Source organism: Clinocottus analis, unplaced genomic scaffold (assembly GCF_023055335.1).
Source record: "Clinocottus analis isolate CAN_PGR_092001 unplaced genomic scaffold, fCliAna1.0.p SCAF_7, whole genome shotgun sequence".
Lineage (NCBI taxonomy): Eukaryota > Metazoa > Chordata > Actinopteri > Perciformes > Cottidae > Clinocottus > Clinocottus analis.
In genome coordinates this window covers 711946-737500 of record NW_027176229.1, presented here as the reverse complement: position 1 = coordinate 737500, position 25555 = coordinate 711946, and the positions used below count along the sequence as shown (strand labels likewise).

The 25555-nt window shown below is 40.9% G+C and overlaps 1 protein-coding gene across 1 annotated transcript; it reads right to left on the bottom strand.

Annotated features, from left to right (window-relative positions):
* Positions 1 to 1905: 1905 nt before the first annotated feature.
* On the bottom strand, positions 1906 to 25125 carry mapk1 (mitogen-activated protein kinase 1). Its single transcript, XM_068566530.1, has 9 exons — positions 24664 to 25125; positions 7508 to 7690; positions 6474 to 6663; positions 6138 to 6254; positions 5196 to 5310; positions 4169 to 4300; positions 3724 to 3833; positions 3311 to 3439; positions 1906 to 2183 (listed from the first exon to the last, which is right to left on the bottom strand). Exons 1-8 carry the CDS (start codon positions 24807 to 24809, stop codon positions 3323 to 3325), a joined length of 1110 nt encoding a protein of 369 aa, XP_068422631.1. The 5' UTR covers positions 24810 to 25125; the 3' UTR covers positions 1906 to 2183; positions 3311 to 3322.
* Positions 25126 to 25555: the final 430 nt, after the last annotated feature.

Here is a 25555-nt window from a genome sequence, read left to right as displayed (position 1 = left end):
AGAGAAAGATCTTTGAAGAATCCATTCGGGTAGATTTTGTCTGTTAATCTACTGGAGATGTTTTAGTGTCGTAGGTAATATTTAAGTTTCATGCTGGAACACAACTAAAGGCGAGCGGTTACCATGAAGCTGAATATATTGTAAACAAACTGAATGATGCTCCTCTGAAGTTTCCACAAACGTCGTCTTAAGTCTTCATTCTGTTGGCTTCAAATCAAATCTTGTAATCAGCAGTTACTGACAAGAAGGAAAAAAAAGGCTCTAAACGTCGGCCGCTTCTTGTTTTTGTGTGTTGTTGTACTGCAGTTGTCGCTTGATGCCGACATTGCCAACTGTTATCAGCGTGATAATGTGCAATTTAAAGCAACAAAATTAAAATAAAAAAATGTTACAACGGACAAAATGGGAAAACCTGATTTTAGTTTGGGTGTTATTTCAACTGTATTGTGCCTGGATCCCACTTTGGAGGTTAAAGAAATGACACGTTGTGGTTTCTGTGTGATTATATAAATACAGATATATGGTTATTCTCCTATTTGCAACCTCAAATTTAAAAAAAAAAAAAAAGTAAAAAAAGACGCCCGAGCATGCACGATGGAGTTTACCGAATAACGAGAAAAAACATGAACTGTTAATGGAAAAAAAGGAAATGCTGGAGCAAAAAGAAAGAAACGGGATAAAAAGCACCGTGTGATTGAAATGCGACGTAACAAAACTAAGAGAAAGAGCCGGGGCGCTCGCCCGGAGGACCTGCCCGGCTCGTGTGGCACTTAACATCGTCGTCTTTGTATACGGAGCTTATAACAGTCGTGCACAAGGGCGCAGTTTTATTCTAACAAGGCGAGAGAAAAAAAGAGAAAAGAAAAAACACCGACACGGAGGGACGAAAACGAGTTCTGAGCGATAGACAGACTTCTCGTCCTGAAGCGGTACATCTTCCTCTGTGTGAAGAAACATCACACCGTACACAAAGACTGGTATGAAATAACAGACATTTCCTTTAGGTTTTCTCACGGCTAAGGCAGAAATAGATCTTTCAGCGTACTTCAACGTGATTTTTGGTGCATTTACACGCAACCTGACAATTTTACTAAAGCCGATGAGAAATGAGAAGGTTTTTGTGTTTAATGACAAGAAAGAAAGAAAAAAAGGGATTATAAATTCATCTAATTCACGTCCATCATCACTCTTGCCATTAAGAAATCTTATGACTCTTTGGGCTGTGTGGTGTGTGTGTAATATATATATATATATATATATATATATATATATATATATATATATATATATATATATATATATATATATATATATATATATGCGCATTTGGGCCTTCTGTGTGTGCATGTGTGTTAAAATATAAATCCTCTTCAAAAGAACTAATGGCTTTTGTGCCCACAAGTCTGTGGCTGATTATGTGATTTCATTGCATAAATCAGTTAATTTCATTTTCATTTTTTCTTCCTTTTTTGAAGAGATAACCGAAGAAAAAACAGATAAGAGCTCAAGGTGTCTCTTGTAACAGTGCGAGAAAAGGTTAAAAAATTAAAAATACATTTTTTTTTTTAAATGGAGGATTCTTCTATGTCGTCTACCGTTGTGTTTGTTTGTGCAATGTAGGCCGAGCGATTACCACGACAGCTGCACCCCAGAGAACACAACAACTAGTCCATCACGGCCATTCAGATTCAACTGGACATAAAAAAGGTCTTGAATAGGAATAGCCAGAGCCAGACGCCCTGGAGACACACAAAACATGTTGTTTATCTTGGCTTGAAACACAAATTCAACCCCCAAACTGTAAGCTGTGATATATATATATATATATATATATATATATATATATATATATATATATATATATATATATATATATATATATGAATATATATATGAGAGAGAGAGAGAGAGAGAGAGAGAGAGAGAGAGAGAGAGAGAGAGAGAGAGAGAGAGAGAGAGGAAAAAAACAAAGACAAGAGAATGAATGATTGATTGATTGATTGATTGATAGATAGATTCCTGACGCCATTCCTGAGCAAAGTGGACTTGACGAGTGAGACCCAAGGAATCCAGGTGACGTGGACGACCGGAGAGGGAATAAAAAAAAAAAATTAAAAGAAGAATATCACAGCAACAGCGAGGAGGCGAAGAGGAGCAACGCAGAAGCCGGTCCACAGAGTCATCTGGAGGGAGAAGAAACAGTGACCTTGTCATATGTTTGATCACGTCTTTTAGAGCGATTTCACTCCATTTGTTTTAAAGCTGCGACGAGCAGCGCCTTTCTTTTCCTCCGCTCTAATAGAGGAGGCGTCACACTCAGACTCGGGGTTTTGCATGGCAGCGCTGCAGAGGGGAAGCGCTGCGATTACAAAACGCTGACACGGAGCAGATGAGGGGCGACAACATTTAGCAGCGATGGTTATGATCACAACAAGCGAGCAGCTGGCGGGGAGCAAAGACAGCTGAGGAGGCGCGTTCGGCACCACCGCGGGGTTTCATAAACCGTTTTAATGATTTAATCTGCTTCCAATATTAGAATTGCAAATATTTTCGATATAAAAAACGTCACCAGTATTGCGTTTACATTCATAATTGAAAATGTTTGGTTTTCTTCCCAAATTTGCATTCTAGTCGGAGGGAAAAAAGACTAATGTGACGTTAAAATCTTCAGTTCAACTCAGACTAAAGAATTGCATACGTATAGCAGAAGTAGAAAGTCTCTTAAAGAAGTCAGCCGCTGCACATCACATCCCTTGAATGAAGAGGTACTCTGATACAGATGCGACAGCAGAGTTTCAGTACCGATGCAGTAGCTGTCATGATACCTTATGAACGGGTTCAAAAGAAAAACCCAGTCACTTTATAGATTACAGTGTAACGGCCTTTACACCAGAAAAAACGCCTCGCGATATTGTGTTACTGGGCAACTCATCCATATTATGGTTTTAACAATTAAAGTGCAATAAAACATCTGCTTTCAGATCAAACTTCAATAAATATATTTCCTTCCTTAAGTTCTACCTGGTCGACCTCGAAAGAGCCCGTTGATAGGTTCTTATTAAAAGTGTTTTCATCCTGGTGAAGAACATCTACTTTAAAATCCGAGCACACAGTCAGGAGTCTTTGTTTAAGCTCTTGCGTGAAACACATGAATCAGTAGTTTTTGAACTGTGACATCACTGGGTGTTTTCAGTCTCTTTTTTCTATCCTGAAAAACTACTTTAGAACAGCTAACAGTGAAATTGTTCTGCACACCGCCCCTCTGCGAGTTCATGTTGGTTTTTCAGGTTGTTATCTGACGTGGACGTACCGGCTTGAGACGTTAGGACCTGAAGATGGTCTGGAAACGTGAAGTTTCTTGAAAGATGAGATCCTTCAGCGTCTCTTTGGGGAGGTCGTCCAACTCCATGTCAAACTTGAACGGGGCCTCGGCCACCGGCTACACGGAGAGGCAGAGAGGACATGTTGGAGCTAAACGTACAGCGGACACTTCCCGTGTCAAAACCCGTTAAAAATAGAGTGCACCGTGTTTAAAACATGTTCAAAATCATTCAGTTATGGAGGTAGGACTTGCTAATTTCAGGTTGAGGCGCAAGACATTACACAATATCTTATGAAAAGTTACTTATCATCCTTTTAAGGAATAGAAGAACAATCCAGATGCAATAAAAACTCCCAACGTGACTCCATGAGCACAAGCGGACGTCGAACCGACCGCCTCACCTCATCCGTGGGGTCGTAGTACTGCTCCAGGTAAGGGTGCGCCAGGGCCTCCTCCACCTCGATCCTCTTGTGAGGGTTGAAGGTCAACATCTTGTCCAACAGGTCCAGAGCTGCAGCACGAGAAGGAGAACGTTTGACAGGGTTCTGAAGCAACCGTGAGCTTGTCTGCCCAGTAGAGGGCGCCAAACAACCTACTTCAAGTATTTCAAGGTAGAAAACGAGGAGACTTTTTACACATTTTATTTGAACAAATTTAAATCCCAAGTCCGGGACTACTTTATTCAGCTTCTGCATGTTTATAATATGATATATAATCTAGTTGTGCACCCTGAAATCTAAATGTAAGTGGACCCGTTACATCCAACCTACTTCTCTTGCGTGGATAAATGTTTAGTTCCCTGTGCGGGTCAGAACATTCGACAAAAGAGTCGGCCCCGTCTCTGACCTTTGGGATCGGCGTTGGGGAAGAGGCGGTTCCACGGCACTTTGCAGCGCAGCGGCAGCGACAGAAGGTAGTTCCTGGCCTTGATGTTGATGATGCAGTTGAGATCCTCCTGAGTGGGAGAACCCAGGATCCCTGGAGGGACAAAGATCACGGGAGACAAATTACTTTCAAAATTCAGTTTACAAAAAAACTTTTACAAGTGCACGACTCTAAACTAAAACTAACCGTCTGACGGCTCCACACAACGCCAGATGGGAGAAGCAATATGCGGTCTAGCACCAAAAACAAGAAGGCTTTGTAAATGAGCGTTAAGAGCTACAGTATCTATGGACTGGCACCAGGAAGCTGACGGAGTGTGTGAAACTTTAGTTCTACTCTAAAAAAGGTGTCACATCTTTTATTTGGACTCAAGCGACCCTACATTTTGTAACAGATTCACATTTATCCTGATTGAAAAGGTAAAACATGAAGTTATTGATGCGCTACAATACGACCATCATGATATATTTATTGTTAATATACACAAACAGAGATAGAAACAATATACAGCATATTCTTCATTTTCTATATTAAAATGACCAGATGTTTATGTTTAAACTAGATAAAGCATAGGGAACTGGTTTGCTTCACTGATTAAGATGAATTATTATGAAGAAAAATAGTTTTCTGTTCACAATTATTTAATTTAGAATTGTAATAGAATAAACTTCCGAAAATATCTGTTACTTATAAAGTTAACCTAATTTATTTACCAACACACATTTACGCAAATGATTACAGGTTTAATAATCTTAACCTTTTTAAAAAAGGACCTATTGACAGTGATTCTGATTCATACATATAAATACTAAGGCTTTTTATTTCTCTATTGGTTTTATTGGCACAAATGTTCTCCAATGAAACGACACAATTTCATAATTTGCAGCAGAATATTTTCCACGAGACTTCAGTGGAGCCCACGTTGGGAATCATTGGGTTAAACAACAATACTCACGCAGCACTGAGCAGCACTGAAGAGAATATTTACCCAAGATGTGGTTCAGCTGATCCAGGTAGTGCTTCCCAGGAAAGATTGGCCTGTTGGACAACATCTCAGCCAGGATGCAGCCCACCGACCAGATGTCTATGGACTTGGTGTAGCCCTGAGAGGGAGCGGCACGACGACAGTTATGACTGCAGCGTATGTAAAAAGTCAGCATGATGACTGTAACGGCATCAAGTTACCCAGAAAGAACAGTCAATTCAGTCTTCTTTCTAGGATCAGAAAGCTAAATCCAAGCTGTAACTTAAGTAAAAGAAAAAATACAAACATGCACACTTTGACACATCTGCACAGTCAATATGGTTTCCCAAACATATTTAACCTTTTAGTACTGTAATGATGACAGTCCACCTGGTCCTTTTTTATCAATAAATGTAAAAAAAAAAGAAAAAAAAAAAGTCCTTTTGGCAAAATTATTTTGTTAATTTTTTTCCTCAGGAGAAATGTAACTTTTAAAATCTGGCAAGTATCAGCCATTATTAATGTTCTAATGGCTTAAAACACGGAGTAAAAACTAAAAAGTAAAGAAACACTTGAATTTCTCATATTTCTCTTGTAAACAATTGAAAATGAACAATGAGCACAGCTTTTGAGATCACAGAAATTAAAATTAACCTATTTTACATCTTCTCAAACTCTTTTGTTTGCATAGAGCATTTAGTGTAATGTTAGAGGCTTTCATATGTGTCCATGTCCGGGCGTTTTAGAGATTTGTTTACCTTTACCGTAACGACGCTAAAAAACTACACTTCTCATCGTTCAGAATCTATTGGAATTACATCGAGTTACGGTCAAATTAGTTTTGCATCTTGCTCTCTGTCTCTGGTAACAGGCTCCGTACTAAAAGGGTATATTGATGAACTAAAAAAAACACAAAACACATGCACTCGTCAGGTCAATATCGTCTCAGCGGGCGAGGACACTCACCTTGGAGTTGAGCATGATCTCGGGTGCTCGGTACCAGCGGGTGGCGACGTACTCCGTGAGAAAGCCGGTGTGGTCGTGGTCCGGATCGGCTACACGGGCCAAGCCAAAGTCACAGATCTGCAGGAAGGCAGAGACGAGACGGTGAATGAGGACGGACACGAGACCTCAAGCAGCTGGATGTCATTTCAATGAGAGACAAAATATAAAAAAGTGACTGAAAATTGGCCCGTACAGCCACCTTTACTGCAAGAAACGCAGCTCAAAGAGCCAGGAATCACATTGACCTGGTGCTTCACTCGAAAATAAGAGACACTCTTTTGCTCTGAGAGACTCCACCTTGAGATCACAGGTGGTGTTGAGCAGAAGGTTGGAGGGCTTCAGGTCGCGGTGCAGGACGTTGGCAGAGTGGATGTACTTGAGCCCTCGTAGGATCTGGTAGAGGAAGTAGCAGATGTGGTCGTTGCTCAGGTGTTGAGTCTTTAGGAGCTTGTACAGGTCCGTCTCCATCAGATCCTGGACGATGTATCTGAACGCCGCCGCGTTAAAGAGCTTCGACACGTTTTTAAAACTGTTTACCGTCCTTCAAAATAAGATATCTGGGTTTCCAACAGGGTTGTACAATCAACCCAGAAGTGACATTTTGCATTATATCAATATGAATAGCACAAATCCAAGGTTGTCCGTGTATTTTTTACTGCGCAGCCCTCGAATCAAAAGTACATTTCGGTTTTTACCGCCACACTCAAATTGGACCGTTTGAGCATTGCAGAGAAAATGATTAACCTTGCATCATTTAGCCCAGACGATTATCTTTATTGTGCTGTTCCTGCAGGCTGGCAGAGCCCCGGGAGGACAGACGAACCTCAAATGAGCTAAGGAGTGATTTTTTTTTTTAGGGTTTATGGTTTTTAAAACGCTAATCTGATTTAGCGAGCAGGAAGTAGAGAGCTGAGCAGCTTCAGGCATCGGTCGGTCTTTTAGGTAAAGCAAAGTGTAAAACTACACACAGACGGTAACTACGCACTCCACCAGTGTTGCTGGGCTACAGTGAAGAACATTTCTGCCAAATATATAGTGACAGGTGGCCATTATGTCATAAAATATAGACAAAAAACCTCTTTGCAAATACGAATGCTGGCGTGTAGGATGAACTTTACTGGTAACACAAAGAAGTCAATGTAAATGTTTTAAATAATGAATTGCCATTAAAACACAAACTTACAATATACTTTAACCTCCTGATAACTACCTTAAAAATGCATGTACTTGTATTTTCAATAAGGAATAACATGAAGCCCGTAAATTCAACTGCAGAAACATAAAATGCTTGAGACGGATCTAAATCATGAGAAGTGTCTGTAGCAGGATACACATCCTTCATCAGGTCAATGGTTGGTGTGCGGATGATGTCGTTGATGCTGATGATGTTCTCATGTTTGAAGCGCAGGAGGATTTTGATCTCCCTCAGGGTGCGTTGGCAGTACGTCTGGTGCTCGAAAGGGCTGATCTTCTTGATGGCCACACGCACCTTGTTGTCTCGGTCATGGGCAGCGCTGGATTGTTGAAAAAAAAAAACAGAAGCCAACTATTAGACACAGATGTTGAAGGAAACACTTAAAATGGCATAAAAAAAAAAAATGCAGAAACGCAACACATTTTCACCCATTTATTCTTGCATCTCAGGCCTTTCAACCAGAAATCGTGATCAAGTTTTAGCTTCCTGTATTGTGTATTTTGTACAGACTATTCTGTGGTCTTTGGGCGAAATTCAAACCAAGCGGCATCGCTGGGAACACACCGGTTCATTAGAACCTGCGTAGTGGGCCGAGAAGAGAATCAACTTTTGGAGAAACACAAAGCTGTTGATCGTTATGCAGTTGCTTTGTGTTGATGTTCATTGACTCACACACACCGACGCACAATCCTGATTGGGTGCGACTGCAGCCTTTCTGACACGCACAATCCTTACGACAGGAGAGCATGACACGGATATCACCTCAATACAAGCCAACAACGCCACTTTTCACACGGTTAGGCTGCAGCACCAAGGTGTGCTTGAAGCCAAAGATCATCAGCGTGTCTTTCTGTGGAAACCACGCCCACTGGAGTGAAAACAAATTAATCTGAAACACTAACAAAATGCCTCCGACTCAATGTAAACATGAGATTTCAGCATGTCAAAGTAACTCAAATGAATGATAAACATAACACCGCAATGCTTTCTGATGGATCCACTGATCCTCTTCTGATCAGTTCACCTAAAACTGACATTTGGACAAAATGCTTGATGCCTCACTTTTGTTGTCTTAAAACCTCTGTTTTTCCCCCAGTTTTGGCAGCTTTTCAAATTCTTTACCCCGTTGGCAGTCCATCCCATCACGCAGCAGCTTTTTGGGCATTTTTACTGCCGTTTGTTTAAAGTCAAAAGTAGCAAGGGGGCACCTTCACATTAGGCAAAGTCCATCAACAGCGTTGAATTGTTTTCCCGTCCAGGGTGGGGGCGGGACTTAAATGTGCTCCGTCTCTATGCAGTAATGGCACAAGTCCAGAAAACCAAAAAAACAAGGAAGGAACAGCAAAACATTTTAAGCTTTGAGGCCATTTCACACAAACCGACTGCAGATTGCACTTGTGGTGGTTTTCCTCTTTAATCATTACCCTTTGAAATACGTTGGAATGATCTACTGAACAATACAGAAAAATAAAATCATATCTTGCTGTGCACACCTAGTTTTATAAAAAAATAAAATAAAAAAAAGCAGCAGTCAGGCGCCAAAGTCTGTGACAAACAGAGCTTCCTTCCTGTGGTGTGAGAGTGGAAATCTCTGAATGTGAAGTAGTGACGGCAGGAAATGTCGGGGCCTGAATGAGCAGTATCTTAACACTGCAAACACAACAATGAGGCTGCTGTCGTGTCTGTTTAATAAAAGTGAGAACAGGAATGTAGGCGTGGAGCAAAACTCCCCAAACACATACAACGTGGCTCTGAAGAAGCCTACACACCCATACCTGGAAACCATGCAGCGAGACACACAGTTCAGAGCCGATCAGACTGCAGGTCACTGTGGACAGGTGATACTGCAGGTTAAAGCATAACATGACATTATTCTACTACCAAAGTATAACATATTGCAGGATCTCGAGTCCTTATTGCATGTACACAAGTCAAACAAATTTGACATGTATGCACAAGCAAAGAGACGGCAAAGTACGTATTGGCACCCAATTAACTGCAGATCTTCTCTGCCAATGTTTAGTATAATACTTCTGATGTTACGAGTTATCTTGTTAAGAAGGTAATAATGTTTGCAGGCAGCTCAAGCTCATTTTTTTGCAATACTGGCATCTTAAAGTCCAGTAATGAAAAACCATATGGAGGAAATGATGGGCTGGCTGGGTCTGGCAGCTCACACAGTAACGCCGGATCCAGAGACGGGTCAATAAGTTAATGCGCTCAGCTTAGGAGGTATGTGCCTTTCACATCACGCATTCTGCACAACGGCGGTGATTTACTGTCAATTCAATCCACCCTCTTCATAGCTGAGAGTGCCATCAACGACACTGCTGGAAGAGGAAGAGGAAAAGGAAACATGTTGCTCTTTATGCAAACAAGTTTGATTGAGAAGAAAAAAAACATTTTTCCAAGATATTGTTTTAAAGGGCATTGATGCACAGTCGAAAATCCTGTTTTTGATTAAATGTAAACAGGAAAGAAATCCCAGCATGCCCTTTGGCCTGAATCGATAATATGTGGTACATTTTTACATGGAGGCCCTTTCTTCTGAGGATCATGTTTACCATTCACCCGGTCGCATCAACATGTTAAAGAAACCCTGCGGTCTGTTGAGAGCGTTGGATATTTGTTTACTCAGTTTACTTCTTTTATTGTTTGCTCGGCTGCATCACTGTGCTGCAACAGCAGTTTTCTAGCAGCTGGCAGGTTCAGGTGTGTTTTAAGAGCTTGAGAGTTGTGATAAACATTATTGTAGAACAAAACCCTGTTTGTCTAAATGATTGGTTCCAAGCTAAATGCAATAAAAAACACTAACAAAGAGAGTCGCTTTTACTGATCGTCTGAGTGTTGCTGAACCCAGCAGGCCAATTGTGAAAGCTCGGCCTGTGGTGAGCCGCCTCCCCCGCACCATGCCAGGTACAGACATGTCCACAGCTGAAGCGCTGACTCCGTTCACCGGCCTCAACTTCCCCACGCTCACTCAGCCTGAAGTATTCTCAACTCCCAAACTGGGGTCTCAACATGCGTCTCGCGTGCCAACTGTAACCTTTTGTAAACAGTGTGCAAAAATCCTCCCCGCGCCAATTTTAAGTCCCAGCATGCTCCATTCAGACAATCCTATGGCTTAAAATACGCAACTTGTTCATTTTTGTTGCAGATTCTGATTCTTTAGGGCCTAATCTTTCCATAAAGGTGTCTTATTGACGCTTCAGGAGGCATCTTTGGGAAATCTGGCTCATATCATGCTGGATGTTCATAGTTATGATCAAAATATCTTTTAAAAGTGATTTTTTTTGCAGAAGCACATTTTCAGACTTTGCTGAACAATACATACAATAAACACAAGTATTGGAATTAATTTAGGGTTCAAACTACGACAAACAGAGAAAAAGAGGTCTAGAGACAAAATTAGTTCCACAGTTTTCAACGGGGTAACTCCCACGAGGGAGTTGAACATTGACCAACTTTCAGGTTTTCATCGCAATGACCAAAATTCAGTCCATCCAATTTGAAGTCCGTCCCGGAGAATGACGATTCATATATTTAGTCTGCCGTTTGTTACGAAAACTGGCCAGACATCTTTGGTGGAGAAACCGAAAACACACACAAAAAAACGTGTCCAAACCCTCCGCCCACAGATGCAAATTAACGAGTCATTTTTCCCAGATTGTCTGGATTTCTGAGTCCTCCACTTTCAAACTGAAGCAAGTTGCTGCCATTTGGAGGCGACACAAAACCCAAACGGCCAACGAAGCTGTACCTTCAAGATAACAAAACTGAGCTGCATCGCTTACACTCACAAGTGATTTTATTTCTGCAAATTACAAACAGAGCGAGACTGAAAAAGGGAAGAAAAAAAAAACACCTCCCACATTGTGTGACAAAATAAGAAAACGAGTTGCTATAGTGATGGGGGTGCAGGGACTGAAATGTAAACACAAGTGTGCCAGCCCTCTGCGAGGGAAATATGAGTGACCTTCCTTTCCACTTGTGCGAGAGGAATGTGTGTGTGTGTGTGTGTGTGTGTGTGTGTGTGTGTGTGTGTGTGTGTGTGTTTTAACTGCTCTACACAAGTCGATACCCTCGTCGTGGACAGAGGCAGGGAGCTCCAGGACTAATTCATCTAAACCTTAATATGATCCAGAGTCAGCTGGGCACAGACCTACTCGATCTTCTTTTTAGAGTGGTCAATAACAGTATTTTCTCCTGAAATTGCATTAATTTCGAAGATAAAATGCCAAATTTGGCTTGTAGATGGAGGATTGTGCACCAGTCGTATAACAGTGTGTATTTCCTTTCTTATCTAGAGCTCAAACACACAAATGTGATGTTGGATTAATTCCTCAGTCAGTCATTAATAAAAAAATTAAAAAAACTGTCCTGTTCCAGTCGTTTACATTTTCTCTGTTTTATATCACTTTGAAATCACATATTTGTTGCTCCCCAACACTTGCAGAAATGTTGATTGTTGTTTTAATTCCCCGTCTTAGGCTTGAGTCCTTTCTTTTTTTACAGCGCAAACTCGTAATTGAGAAAATAACCACCAGATTAATTGATATTTAAAAGATTAAGCTAATTATTTCTAAAACAAAAATGACCACAAAAAAACATGCCTGGTTCCATCTTCTTAACCTTTATGATTTGGTTCTTGTATCACAAATAAGATATCTTTGGGTTTTAGACGATTGTTATTATTATTGATCGCTACCTTTATTTCTTATTTGTTAATTGCATCGCTAATTATTTACTGCATATTTACTGCACCGTACTTATTTACTTTGTACTTACTTATTACTTGTTTATCCAAATTTTATTTTACACTTTCTCTTGTATCGTTAAATGTTCTCTGTTGTTGTTGTTGTTGTTGTTGTTGTTGTTGTGATGCACCTTCCGCCAGGACAAATTCCTCATGTGTACTAACTCACGTGGCAATAAAAAGTTTCTGATTCTGATTTCTTTTCTCGAATAAAGCAATGATCCCATAAAGTGCTGCAGGAATGAGTCCTAAAACCTGGGGATGAGTCTGTATTGTTGTACTTCCTGTTCCCTTGTTTCAAAGTAAATGTTGTTAATGTTGTTTTTTCCCTCTATAACCGTAAATAAAGTTTGACACATAATGATTAAATAGTTAGCAGGCGCACTTTTCAAAACCCACTTAATATAAAATCCAAAAATATTCATGTTTAAATGCACTAAGTGTCTTGCATGTCCCTGTGTCGCGCGCAGAGAGAAGCGAAGACAATCTTAGTTCATGCTGCATTTCACCACATGTTTACTGAGGCAAGCACATCAGTTCCTTGTCAGTCTGTCCAGGAGTGCAACAGCAGGAACTCTTTGAGGAAGTACAAAGTGCACCAAGTCCAGAGTGTAGTATCAGCACGCTGCCTCCAAACACAGAGAGTCTGGACCTGCTGAGCCTTATCGCTGGAGGGCGGGACTTCCACTTGCTCAAAGGCACTCAGGACCTTTGAACTCTAACTCTTTGCTGGTTATAGATAGAGATGGAGAGATGGAGAGATAGATAGAGAGATAGAGAGATAGAGAGATAGATAGATAGATAGATAGACAGACAGACACTTTATTAATCCCTTAATGGGAAATTTGTTGTTAGAGTAGCGCTCAACATTTAACAGACCAAATGGAATAAACTAAACACACAAAATAAAATATAAGAACAGGGTTGACAGATATATACACAATAATAATATAATAATGTGATGATGAGAAGAGCAGTCCTGGCTCGATGCTCACCACCAGCTGATGGGGGCACCTGTCAGCTGTTCTTCTCTGCAAGAACTTCATCCAATAAGAGGCAGATTTGTGCTCCTGGTTTGATCAATTCATCTTTCAAGCCATTTGTTACCGCAACGATTGCCCAAAACCCACTAACTCCCGCATCACGATTGTGAATACATTCAGCTTTTCTTACTATCCTGTGACAGAAAATCTATTTCATTTGGGCTTTGGACAATCAATAAGTACGTCAACTTGAACTGGTGGATCAATTTAACAGTTAAAATAATAATTACTTGCAGCCCTTCGTTCTTCTTCTGACTCAACTTTGGATTTACTCACATCTTTGTGAATCAAAACAGGAATGTTATGAAATGCATCCGATTTGATCGCATTTTGCCCCCAATGTGCATATCTTAATAAAAGACAACGTGGCGACTGTTAAGAGCTGCAGGCTCTTGTATGAACTGTGAAGAGAACCTGCGTCGGAGCTGCCTTTCCTGTTTCCTCTGCTTCTGTATCGTTTTCTGAGCATGCTCAGTGGCCAGGAAGGAGCACAGAGAGGAGGGGAGGGGGTTAAAAGAGAACAAGGAGGTGGTGTGTGTGTGTGTGTGTTTGTGTGTGTGTGGGGGGGGGGTCTCTGTTTCCAAGGAGACGCGATACAAGGCTTTACACTGCGGCCGCTGTGTTACGCAATAGGGCTGTTAGTTACCATGACGATGTTCAAGGGGATGGGTTGAAGAAAGGCTCACGATGCTCGAGGGCGACGCGTACCGAGGAAGTGCAGGTATGAGCGTCCTTGTGCAAACTAGACAGACGGGACTCTGACGATTTGAGAAGGCTTTGAAGGCAGCGCGAGGCCGGAGGAACCAGCTTCAAACGGCGCACTCGGGCCGCCGGCACACTCTGCATCGTTCTATTTACAGTACACACGCTAACGTGTACATGAATGTACACAATCATGTTGATTTACACATACTTTGCATTTTGCACACTGTTTAAACTCAATTAATGTCCTTAAACACACACTGCACAGTTCGTATGTGTGTGTGTGTGTGTGTGTGTCCTTCATAGACACTGCAAAGCTATTTTTATTCTATTGTCTATATATATTTTAATTTGTACATATCTGTCATCCCTGCTTTTATATTTTATTTTGTATTAGTTTATTCCAATTGGTGTCTGTAAAGTGTTGGGCGCTACTATGACAACAAATTTCCCCTTGGGGATTAATAAAGTATCTACCTACATTCATCTTTCGCGACAACCTGGTACGCCGGGTTATCAATCCCAACACGGCGGTGAATATTAGGTCGAAGCTTCATTCATTACGCTGCCACTCAAATTCTAACATTTAAAAGCGGTGAATCTCCTCCTCTCCTTTGCACTCGGCCTCTGCAGAATTTTTGAGCACAGCTACAAAAATGTCACACAATCATTAAAAGTTTCATATGCCCCCGTCCCCATACCGGCTTAACACGCAAAAAAAAAAAAAGAGACACACGGAGAGAAGGCAGGTGGCGTGAAGATTATTATCCAAGAGTCAAATTATTGTGAAAAATATACAGATGGACTAATTTCCTAAATTGCCCAACATGTTTTTATCTTACGAAATAGTCGGCTTCAACTCTTATTTGTTGTCGAAAACAACGTCATAAAATATGACGACTGACAGTCGAAACTGTCAAAATTGGCTACAGTTTTAGTGATTAATAATCAATGCGTTACAATGACGACAGTGTTCAGTATTGTGCTTTCATACCTTGTAGACAATGGGGTTCAGTTGGACACAATAAGTATACATTAATTTGTGATATGCGATAATTGCTTCTACTGAGATACCTTTGCATTCATATTTCATCTCCTTCCACTGTTGGGCAATAGTCTATAAACTCATGTGTTGTTTATGAGTTAGTTATTCTCGATTTTTCCATTGGCTTTAAATAATTTCAGAATCCACGTCCGATATGTTTCTGCAGAGACCTTACTGAAGAGCTGATATCATCACTGCCTCAGAGAGGCTTCAGTAGTAAAGCCTCGGGCTTCACTGACTATCGCCCACAAGAGTTCACACAATATGCTTTCCTTGTCGTGTGTAGAAAAGATACATTCTTTTAGCATGGTCGGTCTCTAGTTCAGTAAAAAAGAAATTACAATTTCAGAACACAAAGATTCACTTAAAAGCGGTATCAATGAACTATGATAGATTCTGGCTGCATCGTATTTTTGGGCTTATCAAAAACACACTGTTGTGCCCCACAGTTTCTTGTGTTGCATTCAAGATGCCAAGTGGTGCCGAGTGTAATTGCATCTTCGTGTATCCCTCCTCTCTTGCCATAGTTTGTTCTGATTCAGCTGAAGACATGCTGCAGCTGCAGTCTTACTTATTGTCTGGTAGCATTTAAAGACCTAAGTCTGTAAGTACGGCTGTATGTGCACGTAAATATATTTTCCGATATATTCTCTGTCTGTTTACCGTTTCAGTTGTGTAGATGTTAATCTCGATGCTTATCACGATGCTAACCGTGATGCTAAACGTTAAAATTAGCTTTTACAAAAACAAAGATTCAAGTGAAAACCCTAAATGCCATGCTGGATTTCTGGGTCTTTATTTCCTGGATCTGCTGTTAGCTATCTGCTAAGCCAACCTACAGAAGCAAGGTCAGAATACACACACTTCCTGTTTCTGTGTACTAATCAAAACAACCTGTTTCCAGCGAGGTGACAGGAGAGGTGTTTCTGGTGGCAAGAACATTTCACTCCCGTTTGCATGCCTGTGTGATGAAAAAAAAGAGCTCTACATGATGAATTAGCCCTGTGAAAGCTGGTACGTCTCTGCAAAATGCTTCGATAAGCTCCAGCATTATCCCGTTCAGGAGAATGGATACCAAAATAAGATAGTGGAGCACATACTTAAACTGATGATCAATGAGGGCCTATATGCAGGTCACTGAAACGTGAACTGGTAAAGCACCTTTCACTTGCATGGGGTCGGTTTTATGTTTTCGCTTTCTGCTTTTGGAATACTGAACAATCGCTGAAGGCAAAAATATTCAACACATGCCTGTAATCATTCCTGGATTCTTTGAGGAAGTGACTTTCAGGAAGCCACTTCTCCCGCCTTGCACTGTGCACACGGTACTGTTGAGCAGCGGTATCTATTCCAATACATCGCCACTGTGGGATGCAGTACTACGTCACAGGAGCCTAACAATCAATCACCACCTATGACAACATGCATTTCTTTACAGGCTTTTATGAAATTAAACATTAACCTTAAAAGAGAGCGACATGCCTTTTCCACTCAGCCATAAGATTTCCTTGAGTTCAGAGTGATGTTACCACATTTTGCTTTGTCTTGTGAGCGTGTGCGTTACATAACATCACATTACATCACTGCCAACGGTTTCACACTCTTCCACTGATCTACAGATTGTGTCCAACGTGTCCAGAAATGCAGCAATGTGCTGGGAGGAATGAAATCTTCAGACAAACGTTCACGAGGAAGGAAATATATTGAACTTGTTGGATCTCAAAAGACACACCCTGAGCGTCAAGAGAAAACGTCCAGAGGGCTTCTTTACAATGCAGAATGTATTAAACGCATCAGTGTTCGGGCTGCCTGCCGCCTTGACGCACAATACTAGACGGCAGTGTTTGGAGCAATCAAATGTACTTTTTAAAGCAGTTAGACGTTGACTATTTGAGTCACATAGTTGACCACAACAGTAACTACAATTACTTAATACAATTCAAAATCGCTCAAACGTCGCAGCAAAATGTGAATTAAAAATGATTTTGTTGTTGTAACTTGCCTTTTTGCTCATTCCTATATGAACTGCTTTATCAAATTAACAGTTTGTACGTCCCGTATTGCATACAAATCAGTGTTTGAACATCACAAACACTAACTACCGTACAATCTGAAGCACAGCGGCGCTGCTACAAACAGCACAGTATGACTTCGGGCTCTCAGGTGCGGCCCAAACACTCGGACCATTGTGTCTCTGTTTGAGCTCGTTATCTGCAAGGTCGTACTCGCTACCAGCCGCCAGTCGAGCCGCGACGTGCAACCAGACTCTGACGGCGTTGTTCTACCCGCTAGGATCCAAGAATGAGGATCACAAAATATTACAAAAGCTAACTGGGCAACTTTTTTGTAGGGTTGTTCAAATTGATAATATGCAATCTTTTAAAACTGACTAAAGCCAGAAATTGCTGCCTCCACCTTTTAGCTCCTTTCATGGAGCTAACTTGTCTAATCCAACGTCACAACCAATAACTTGTGAGTCATAAACAGCTGAAACTATTTACAAGTAAAAACAAATGTAATCATTTATTTGATAATTTTTTCAGTCATTTCTGAAAGCAAATAGAATAAAGAAACTGGTCACAGCCTCTAAATTGTGGGAAATTGCTGCAAAAATCAGAAAACTGAAGACTTTAACCTTTGGTTTTAGGAAAGTATAAAAACGCTGACCAGTTGATAAATAGAGAAAATATTTATCAATCAAAATAATTGATTAATCATTTATTGCAGACCCACATGAGTCGTTCAATAAATAGTCTCCGATTCCAGCTTCTCAATTGTGTAGGAGTTTATATCAAGTATTGTGTTGACTGTTGGGAGAATACAAGACATTACAAAATCTCATCTTGGGCAATATTTGAAACTTTAAATGAAATGTATGATAGATTGGTTAGTCTATGATATTAATGAATAATTTTTAAGAAAATAATGAATCTGTAGCAAAAACATATTGTTCTTTTGTAGCTTTCATACTATAAAAGACTTTATATGAACTTTCACTACAACTCAGCAAGGAAATATTCCATCGAACGCTGACGATTTGTTAATTTTGGGAATATTAGCTAAATGGGTTGTACAAATGCAAAACTATTAGATTTCTGTGCAAATATGTGTTTTGTCTGTTCTTTAAAGCCTAGTTTATGCTTCTGCGTCAAGTCGACGCACACCCCTACGCCGTCGCCTGACGTGCTCCTCCAAATAATCCTAACTACGCGTGGCGTTGACGCGGACCACAAGCGCTGTGATTGGTCCGCTCAGAACGTAATTTCCGGCAGCTGCTTTTTTTTAGTGGTCGTACAGACCACCTCCGCAAACGTCTTCTCTGCCGCCTGCGCTTCAACATTTGCAATATAAGCATTTGCTCTTCAACATTGATGAGCTCCGACTCTATAACCCCTGAAAGCACACAGCCACGCCCCCCTGGCGGCATGGCGGTGAACTACAGAGCAACGCGGCGCCTCGACGCAGAACTTCGAATGCTCAACGACGGCGTCACGTCGACGGCGTAGGTACGGCGTCGACTTGACGCAGAACCATGAACTAAGCTTAACAGAACAGAAGGTAAACTCAACAGTCTGGCTCCGTGCCTCCACAAGCTCGACTTCAGATCAGATTCAACTTTGTCACAGCACAAGTACCGTGACAACGAAATGTAGTTTGCATCCGTCCAGACTGCCAAAGAAGAAGTTACAGTGCAGTGCAGTGTGGATTATATGATATGATTACATGAGACAGTATTGACACGACGTTCAACGCTGCTCGACCGCTTTCTGCCACTGAAACACACATCGGCATCGTGTAGAAACCACGTCACTGTGGTTCAGTCATATTTCATACTGCGACCCTGGAATTTAATTGAATATAATGAAACAAATATGTTGAATAACTTGCAGCAGCAGTACAGCAATACAATGCATCCGTGTGGTCCCAGATGATGAACACTGATATCTAGCGAGCCGCAGAGTGCGTGAGCGCTTCTCCATGTTGGTAGGACCAGAAGTCCTCCGGCTCGTCTTGGCAGGCCCAATCACCCAAATTACACAAATTACATCCTCTTCTGAATTGCACAACAGGATCTCGAAGTGTCGAGGCTCTCGTTTTCTCCCCCCACACCCTCCCACCGTCGCTCCCATTGGCTGCGGAGCGGCGGTGCTGCTGTCAGAGGCAGAGGGGTTGCCAAGGAGACGAGCGCCACAGTGGCGTTGGAGAGGCTCGTGGCAGGATGAAGCGGCGCATCAGTGATGGGGTGAAAAAAAGAATCTGCCGGGTCAAGGAGTCGAGCTCAAGACCAGGAGTCGCCGCCATCAGGAGAAAAAGACAATGATTTGGTTTAAACATTGTCAGAAATTTACTAGAAAATGTGGTTCACAATGGAGTGTACTTCATGTCCGCTAGCTATGTCTTAAAACCACCAATTCTACAAAAATAAAAAAGTCTTGGTTTGCTTTGTCTGGACTCCACGTGCACTTTTTACCAGTCACATTGTACTGCACAAGTTATGGCATAGACTTATGTTGCAACTTGAAGATTTGCAGACGGGGAAGATTTGAGTAAAAACCCAAATCTTCCCCGTCTGCAACTCCTCAGCTTATCATTTTAAATTAAACATTTGGGGGTTTTGGACTGTTTGTTGGGCTAAATGAGTTATCTGAAAACACCACATAGAGCTCTGGGCTTTTCTTTCTGAATATTCTTGTGAATATAATCCACAGATCAAGAGAATTTTAACAACTGTTAGTTGCAGCCCTTAAAAAACACAAACGTGCTTTAGTAGCACTTATTTTTGTTCAGCTTGGTTTACACCAGCTTCTGACAGTCTTTACAACTTCACCTTACTCTCCTGGTTGAATAAAAAACAAAAGATAAACTTCTTAAGCAAAGTTATTCTAGATCAAAAGAAAGCTCAGTTCACGTCAAAATTACTGAGATCCACAAAACACTGCTCGCAACTTTTTATCTGCTTCGTCTTTCAACTGGCATTAAAACTCAAACATGTTGAAACGAGCGCCAAATATGACTCCAAATCCGGTGGTATTGGCGACGTGGAGGGAGAAAACCTTTTTTTTTTAAACATTTTTTTCATAGTTAAATTAACTTGGGATGCACCGCTCTGATACGTTGGACACTGACACAACAATACCTTATGAGGCAGGTCAGGTATCTCTCGGGCAAATTCAATATTCCCTGTTGGTTACAATCCCTCCTTTCACATGTTAAAACAGGGGAACCAAGAGACACCAGCAACAACAAACAAAAAACTAAACGTTTCTCTGTAGAAGTAATGACAGCCCATTGTTTGGTTCTTTCCAATTTGCCTGACCGACTGACGCAACTTTCTTCTTTTACGTCAACAGGAGCCACTGCAGCAGCATTCCCCCATAATGCAACTATTCACAAGGGCACTTTAAAAACAAAAGATACAGTCAATACAGTCTATAGCTATACTGTCCATGTCAATACTTTCAATTCTGTCTATACCTATATCATATTATCCACCACACTGCACCTTAACTGCTTCTTCTGCACTCTGGACAGATGCAAACTACATTTCATTGTCACAGTACTTGTGCTAAGACAATAAAGTTGAATCTGAAGCACCGCAGAGGGCGATACGGTATCTTGCGATTGCGTAAGCCCCGTCGGTGTAAACGGACCGAGGCTCGTGTTAAGAGGCTCAGCGCTCAGTCGATACGAGCAGCCCTCAGCCTCTGGAAGGCCCGGGCGCACAGTCAACAAGAGGCTTTGGAAAACAAAAATAGGCCTACTCTGAAAATGACACAGACGTGCTCACCGCCAACACCGCCCTCTTACCAAACAGGCAAACGCAGCCGAATTTCGTAACACAGCACACCCTGATGCAAAACTTTGTGGAATGAGATACCGATTGTTATCAGACCTTTGTTTTACCGATTTGATCTTCTGCCCCGCCTTGTTCTATTAAGACTTGCTATATTTTTCAAAACAAAATCAGTAAACATTGCAACGACGACTTTCATTTAAGTTGAAGAACGCCAACAAAATTATTGTGCAAATACTACTTTCTAGTACATTAGTCAATAGCTGTTTTGCTTGGCGTACAGACACAATAAACACGTTATGGGGGACGACATTGAGAACCAGACGCTTGTTGAACTGTAGAGTTTAGACCAACTGTTGGTGACAAAAACAGATTATTGGAGATGTTTGCAAAAACTACATATAAAAAAGGAAAGCTCAAGTTGTGACACTTGTTAAAAAGTTGCTGTTAGATCGCACTTAGAAGAGGAGCAACCCATTTGAGAACATATCAGAGCCGTGGACATATTACCGACGTCACGATGAAGGGTTTTCCATCCCAGGTCTCTAAAACACTTCCATAAAAACTGCATCTTTCCTGTAATAAAGCCCATCCTCGGCCAGCAGGGTTTTCACCTTTGACACAACATTATACTCGATGTACTAACACAATACTCTATGTTTTGGTGCAATCGAGTAAAACGCTTTAAGATCGCACGTTCAAAACAATTAAAGCAGCAGGAAGTCAGACATTTGAGACGACGGACAAACAGAATCTGGGCTGTAGAAAGTTGGGAAATAAATAAATATATTTTAAACATATGCAAGTTGATGTTTGGGGTGTGTGTGTGTGTGTGTGTGTGTGTGTGTGTGTGTGTGTGTGTGTGTGTGTGTGTGTGTGTGTGTGGTCTACTATCTGCGACGGACAACAAAAATGTGTGTTGCTCTGTTGAGACGTTACATCCAATTTCTGCAAAAGCATTTTTCCACTGACTGAATCTCTGGAGACTACACATTTCCTTTTTTTTTTTTTTTTTTAAACACAAGCTATCAAAAATGCCTTTTATAATACTCACTGAATCCATCCCATGGGAAGCTATTTTAAAAAGATGCTGTCACCACAAAAAGCTAGACAAAAGAAAAAGAGCGAGTTCCTGATTTTAAAATACTTTGGATGTTAAAAGTACCCGCTGCACCACTTTCTTTGGCTGCCGCACATTAAAGCAACATGACCAACTGACTCAAAACTACAGGTCTCAAAGAAGAACGCAGCAAGACCGCAAGGGCAAGGAAGCCGAGGCTGACAAATCATCCACTCCAACGCCAAAAATACACGAGAGGAAATAACTGAGCTCTCACGTTAACACGGTGAAGAATACTCGTTATGTCGGTTCTGCTGTCGGGATTAAAGTTGTTGATGCGGGCGTTTCACGGCTATGAGATGAAAACAGTTTAATTCATTGATGCTGCATTTCTTTTTTTAAAGCATCTAAATAAATCTAAATTTCTCCTTGAGACTCTGAATAAAATCAATCACAATGCTGCCTCAAGTTACATAATCAAACAGCGTATGTCGTTGCATATTTATCTCAAAGCACTTAAAAGCTTGTAGAAGAAACGTTTCATTAAATGGACACAACGTTCTTGTAATTTGTCATTTTGCCAAACTTTCCGATTTGGGGCATCATCGGGAGTCAACAGAAATAAAGAGATCCAGTCTGTGCAACCCTGGTCAAGCATGATGAACCTGTTGTAATTTAATAATATATAATACTATTATGAGATATCCAAATAGGAGAGTCTCTTTTAAAGTAAAAAATCATGGCATTTTTGGGGTTGTGGACTGTATTTGGTTGAAATTAGCACTGTATTGCTGGTTCTTGAGAAGATAAGAGAGATTTTTTTTTAAATCACACATTTTTGTGTGACGCGACAGGCGCAGACCTCATCTGCCCAAATGAACAGAAACAAACGCATTCAAACCGAGCGGTGAATTCCAATTACACCCATCAAATCACCAAAGATCATGTGTTTGGCTCCAGTCGGCATCACCCAACCACCATTCACTCAAGCAGAGGACAAGATCAACATCAAAAAGACGTCTGATATGAAGCAAACTGTCAACGTGCAGAGCAAAATACCAACTGTATAAGTCTTCATCTTATGCATTTCACACTACTGGAATTACTCACAATCCCCAGAAGAAGAAAGCACCGATAGCCAGCATGGGCGAACACGTAATTAAAGTGCTCCACTTACAGAAAGTGAAACTTGATTTTGAAAGAGGATAAATAAAAGCTCACAGTTGGACCGATAAATGATCTCTGAGGAGGTGAAGCCCCGAAACGCCACAGCTACGAGAACCCCACAAGCGACGGTTTGTAACATATCAACATATGAGATTCGTTGTCGGCTCGCAGGAGGACTGGGCCAAGTTTTACTTGTGACAAAAAAACAGGCCAGTTTATTTTGTGCTGACCTTATTTTGTTCATGTTTAGCCCAAACGTTCACAGTTCAGTAACAAAAAGCAGCAGACCCTCATATTTAAGATTCCAGCAGATACTCATTTTTTTTAAAGAGGTGATATTTCTTAAATTATATTTGATTTGAGTTGCAGTTACATCCTGGTTTACCATCACGCTGCAGTTTCTCCATTAATGCTACAGAAACATCAATTCCTCCAACACCAAGGCTCTAATGTTGACCTGAACTTTACCCGAAAACCAATGATTTGTTATACAGTAGATCAAACCGGTAACAACCGTTGCTTTGTGCTTTTTCTCCCCATTTTGCAGACAGACAGATGCTCAACAGCCTGCTGTGCCTCAACACTGTAGGCAGGCTGCATGTCTACTCTCAGAAAACCAAGCTCTTCTCACCACAGATGAGAAGGAAAAAGAACTACACTGCTGTTGTTTGACACAAGGACATTGTGTTATGTAACACAGCACGGTGTGCACATTTAGAAAAGGTAAACTAAGTTACAAAAGACTGAAGAAACAACAAGAGCATGTTTGAAGGAGGAGAGCAGCGCTTGGAAGAAAACAAACTGAGAAGCTGTTAAAATTGAATTAAAAAGGTTCATTATCAGAAAAAAAATACTATAAATGTGTAGAGTTATAACAGTAGACAGAGGAGAATACCTTATCCTCAACTACATCTCTGATAGCATGCAGTATAGGCCATACTATGTTCTGAGTGAGTCTCGCCTATAAATTCCTTCACATTGTGTAACAAGACTTCAGCTACTGAAACAAATTTACAAGGAAAAAACCCTCGAGCTTCTCTTGTGAGTCAATTTTCTGGAAAATATTACCAAATATATCTAAACACAGTTGTACAGCTATGATGGTAAAGAAAGAAAGAAAGAAAATATATATATATATATATATATATATATATATATATAAATATATAAACACACTAGAAAGTCAATTAAAATCACTGTACATTTAGTTTAAATAGTGTATAGCTAACACGTGGACATTTTATGATGAAATTGTGAGGCAAAAATAAGATGTAGTATTGTTTGATTAGTATGAATCCTATGATAAAGTATTCAAAACACCACAAAGTCAATCAAAATTACAACAAACTTAACGTGGATGATTGCACAGACCCTGTTGTGTTATTATTGACCAAAAAACACTACCTTTACTCATTTTTATCAGCTCGCGTGCAACGTTTGGGCGCAGAGCAGTAAAAGTGACACAAATAGCGTTTTTATAAAGAAACAGAAACATTTTATCATTACCTACACACAATTTAGACTGACTTTAGGTCGGTCCCTTTTACAGCCCAGCAGCCGTGATTTAACGGGTTAATTTAAACTAACATCGGTGTCACACAGAAAAACACAGCAAGTTAGCTCGCTGACGTGAAGTCGGGCTAAAAAGAAAAGGTTTTAACTCCCCGTACTGGTTTAAAACAATAAAACGCTCGGTCACTAAACGGAGTCTCCGGTTTCACTCACCACACCATCCCGTAGGCTCCCTCCCCGATGTAGGAGAGGTTGCTGTAGCGAGGCCCGACGTCGAAGGCCTGCCCGCGGACCAGCTCCGTTCCCGACCCGGGGCTGGGGCCGGAGCCAGCAGGGGCAGACACCGCAGCTGTCGCCATTATGAACTCCGGCTTATTTTTCTCTGACAAGGCTATCAAATAATAAAAATTATATAAAAAATATTTTTTTCTAAAAGACAGCAGCAGAAATGTGAAAACAATTCTGTAAAAAAAAAAAATGTTTTTCTTTTTTCTATATATATATTTATATATCCGTCGTCGCTGTCAGTGCAACAGTTGTCGGTGTTAGCGGAGGCCTTTTGCTTCGTCTTCGTTTTCGTCTTCTTCTTCGTCTTCTTCTCCTTCTTTCCGTTTACGTGCCTTCGGAGCGACCACACCACCGCTGCTGTGCTGTCGCAGGCAGGAGCGAGTTGCGGGGAGGTTGATGCTGCAGGAAATAACGGAGGTGGTCACGTGATCCGGTGTTGCCTTCAGGTACAGCTTCAGTAGCACGAGCGCAGACAGACAGTACGGCAGATACAGTGACTTCAAATGTGTATACAAAGAGATTATCAAATAATAATTTAACAATCAATAATTAAAATAGTTACTTGCAACCCATCGACTATTATCCAACCATATCAGGTTCTTGTAATCAGCCAAACTATCTCATTATTAACTGTTCCCATACAACAAAGTTTGTTCAGACCATTAGAATGTATGTTTGGCCCATTATGACCATTATAATAACAGACTAGTTACATGCCATCTACATTATTAAATCCCTGCCTCGGACCATGAAGTAGAATCACATTTATATGGCTGGAGGAGGTGGAGGCATGAAAATCCATATTGTGAAACACAGG

What these genes read in the sequence shown, in the direction of transcription:
- mapk1 (XM_068566530.1), bottom strand. Translation starts at nt 24,809, where the DNA reads ATGGCGACAGCTGCGGTGTCTGCCCCTGCTGGCTCCGGCCCCAGCCCC. An exon ending in ACACCACCTGTGATCTCAAG is followed by an intron (nt 6,255 to 6,473) that starts GTGGAGTCTCTC and finishes GCCTTCCTGCAG; the next exon opens with ATCTGTGACTTTGGCTTGGC. An exon ending in TCAGCTGAACCACATCTTGG is followed by an intron (nt 4,301 to 5,195) that starts GTAAATATTCTC and finishes TTGTCCCTCCAG; the next exon opens with GGATCCTGGGTTCTCCCACT.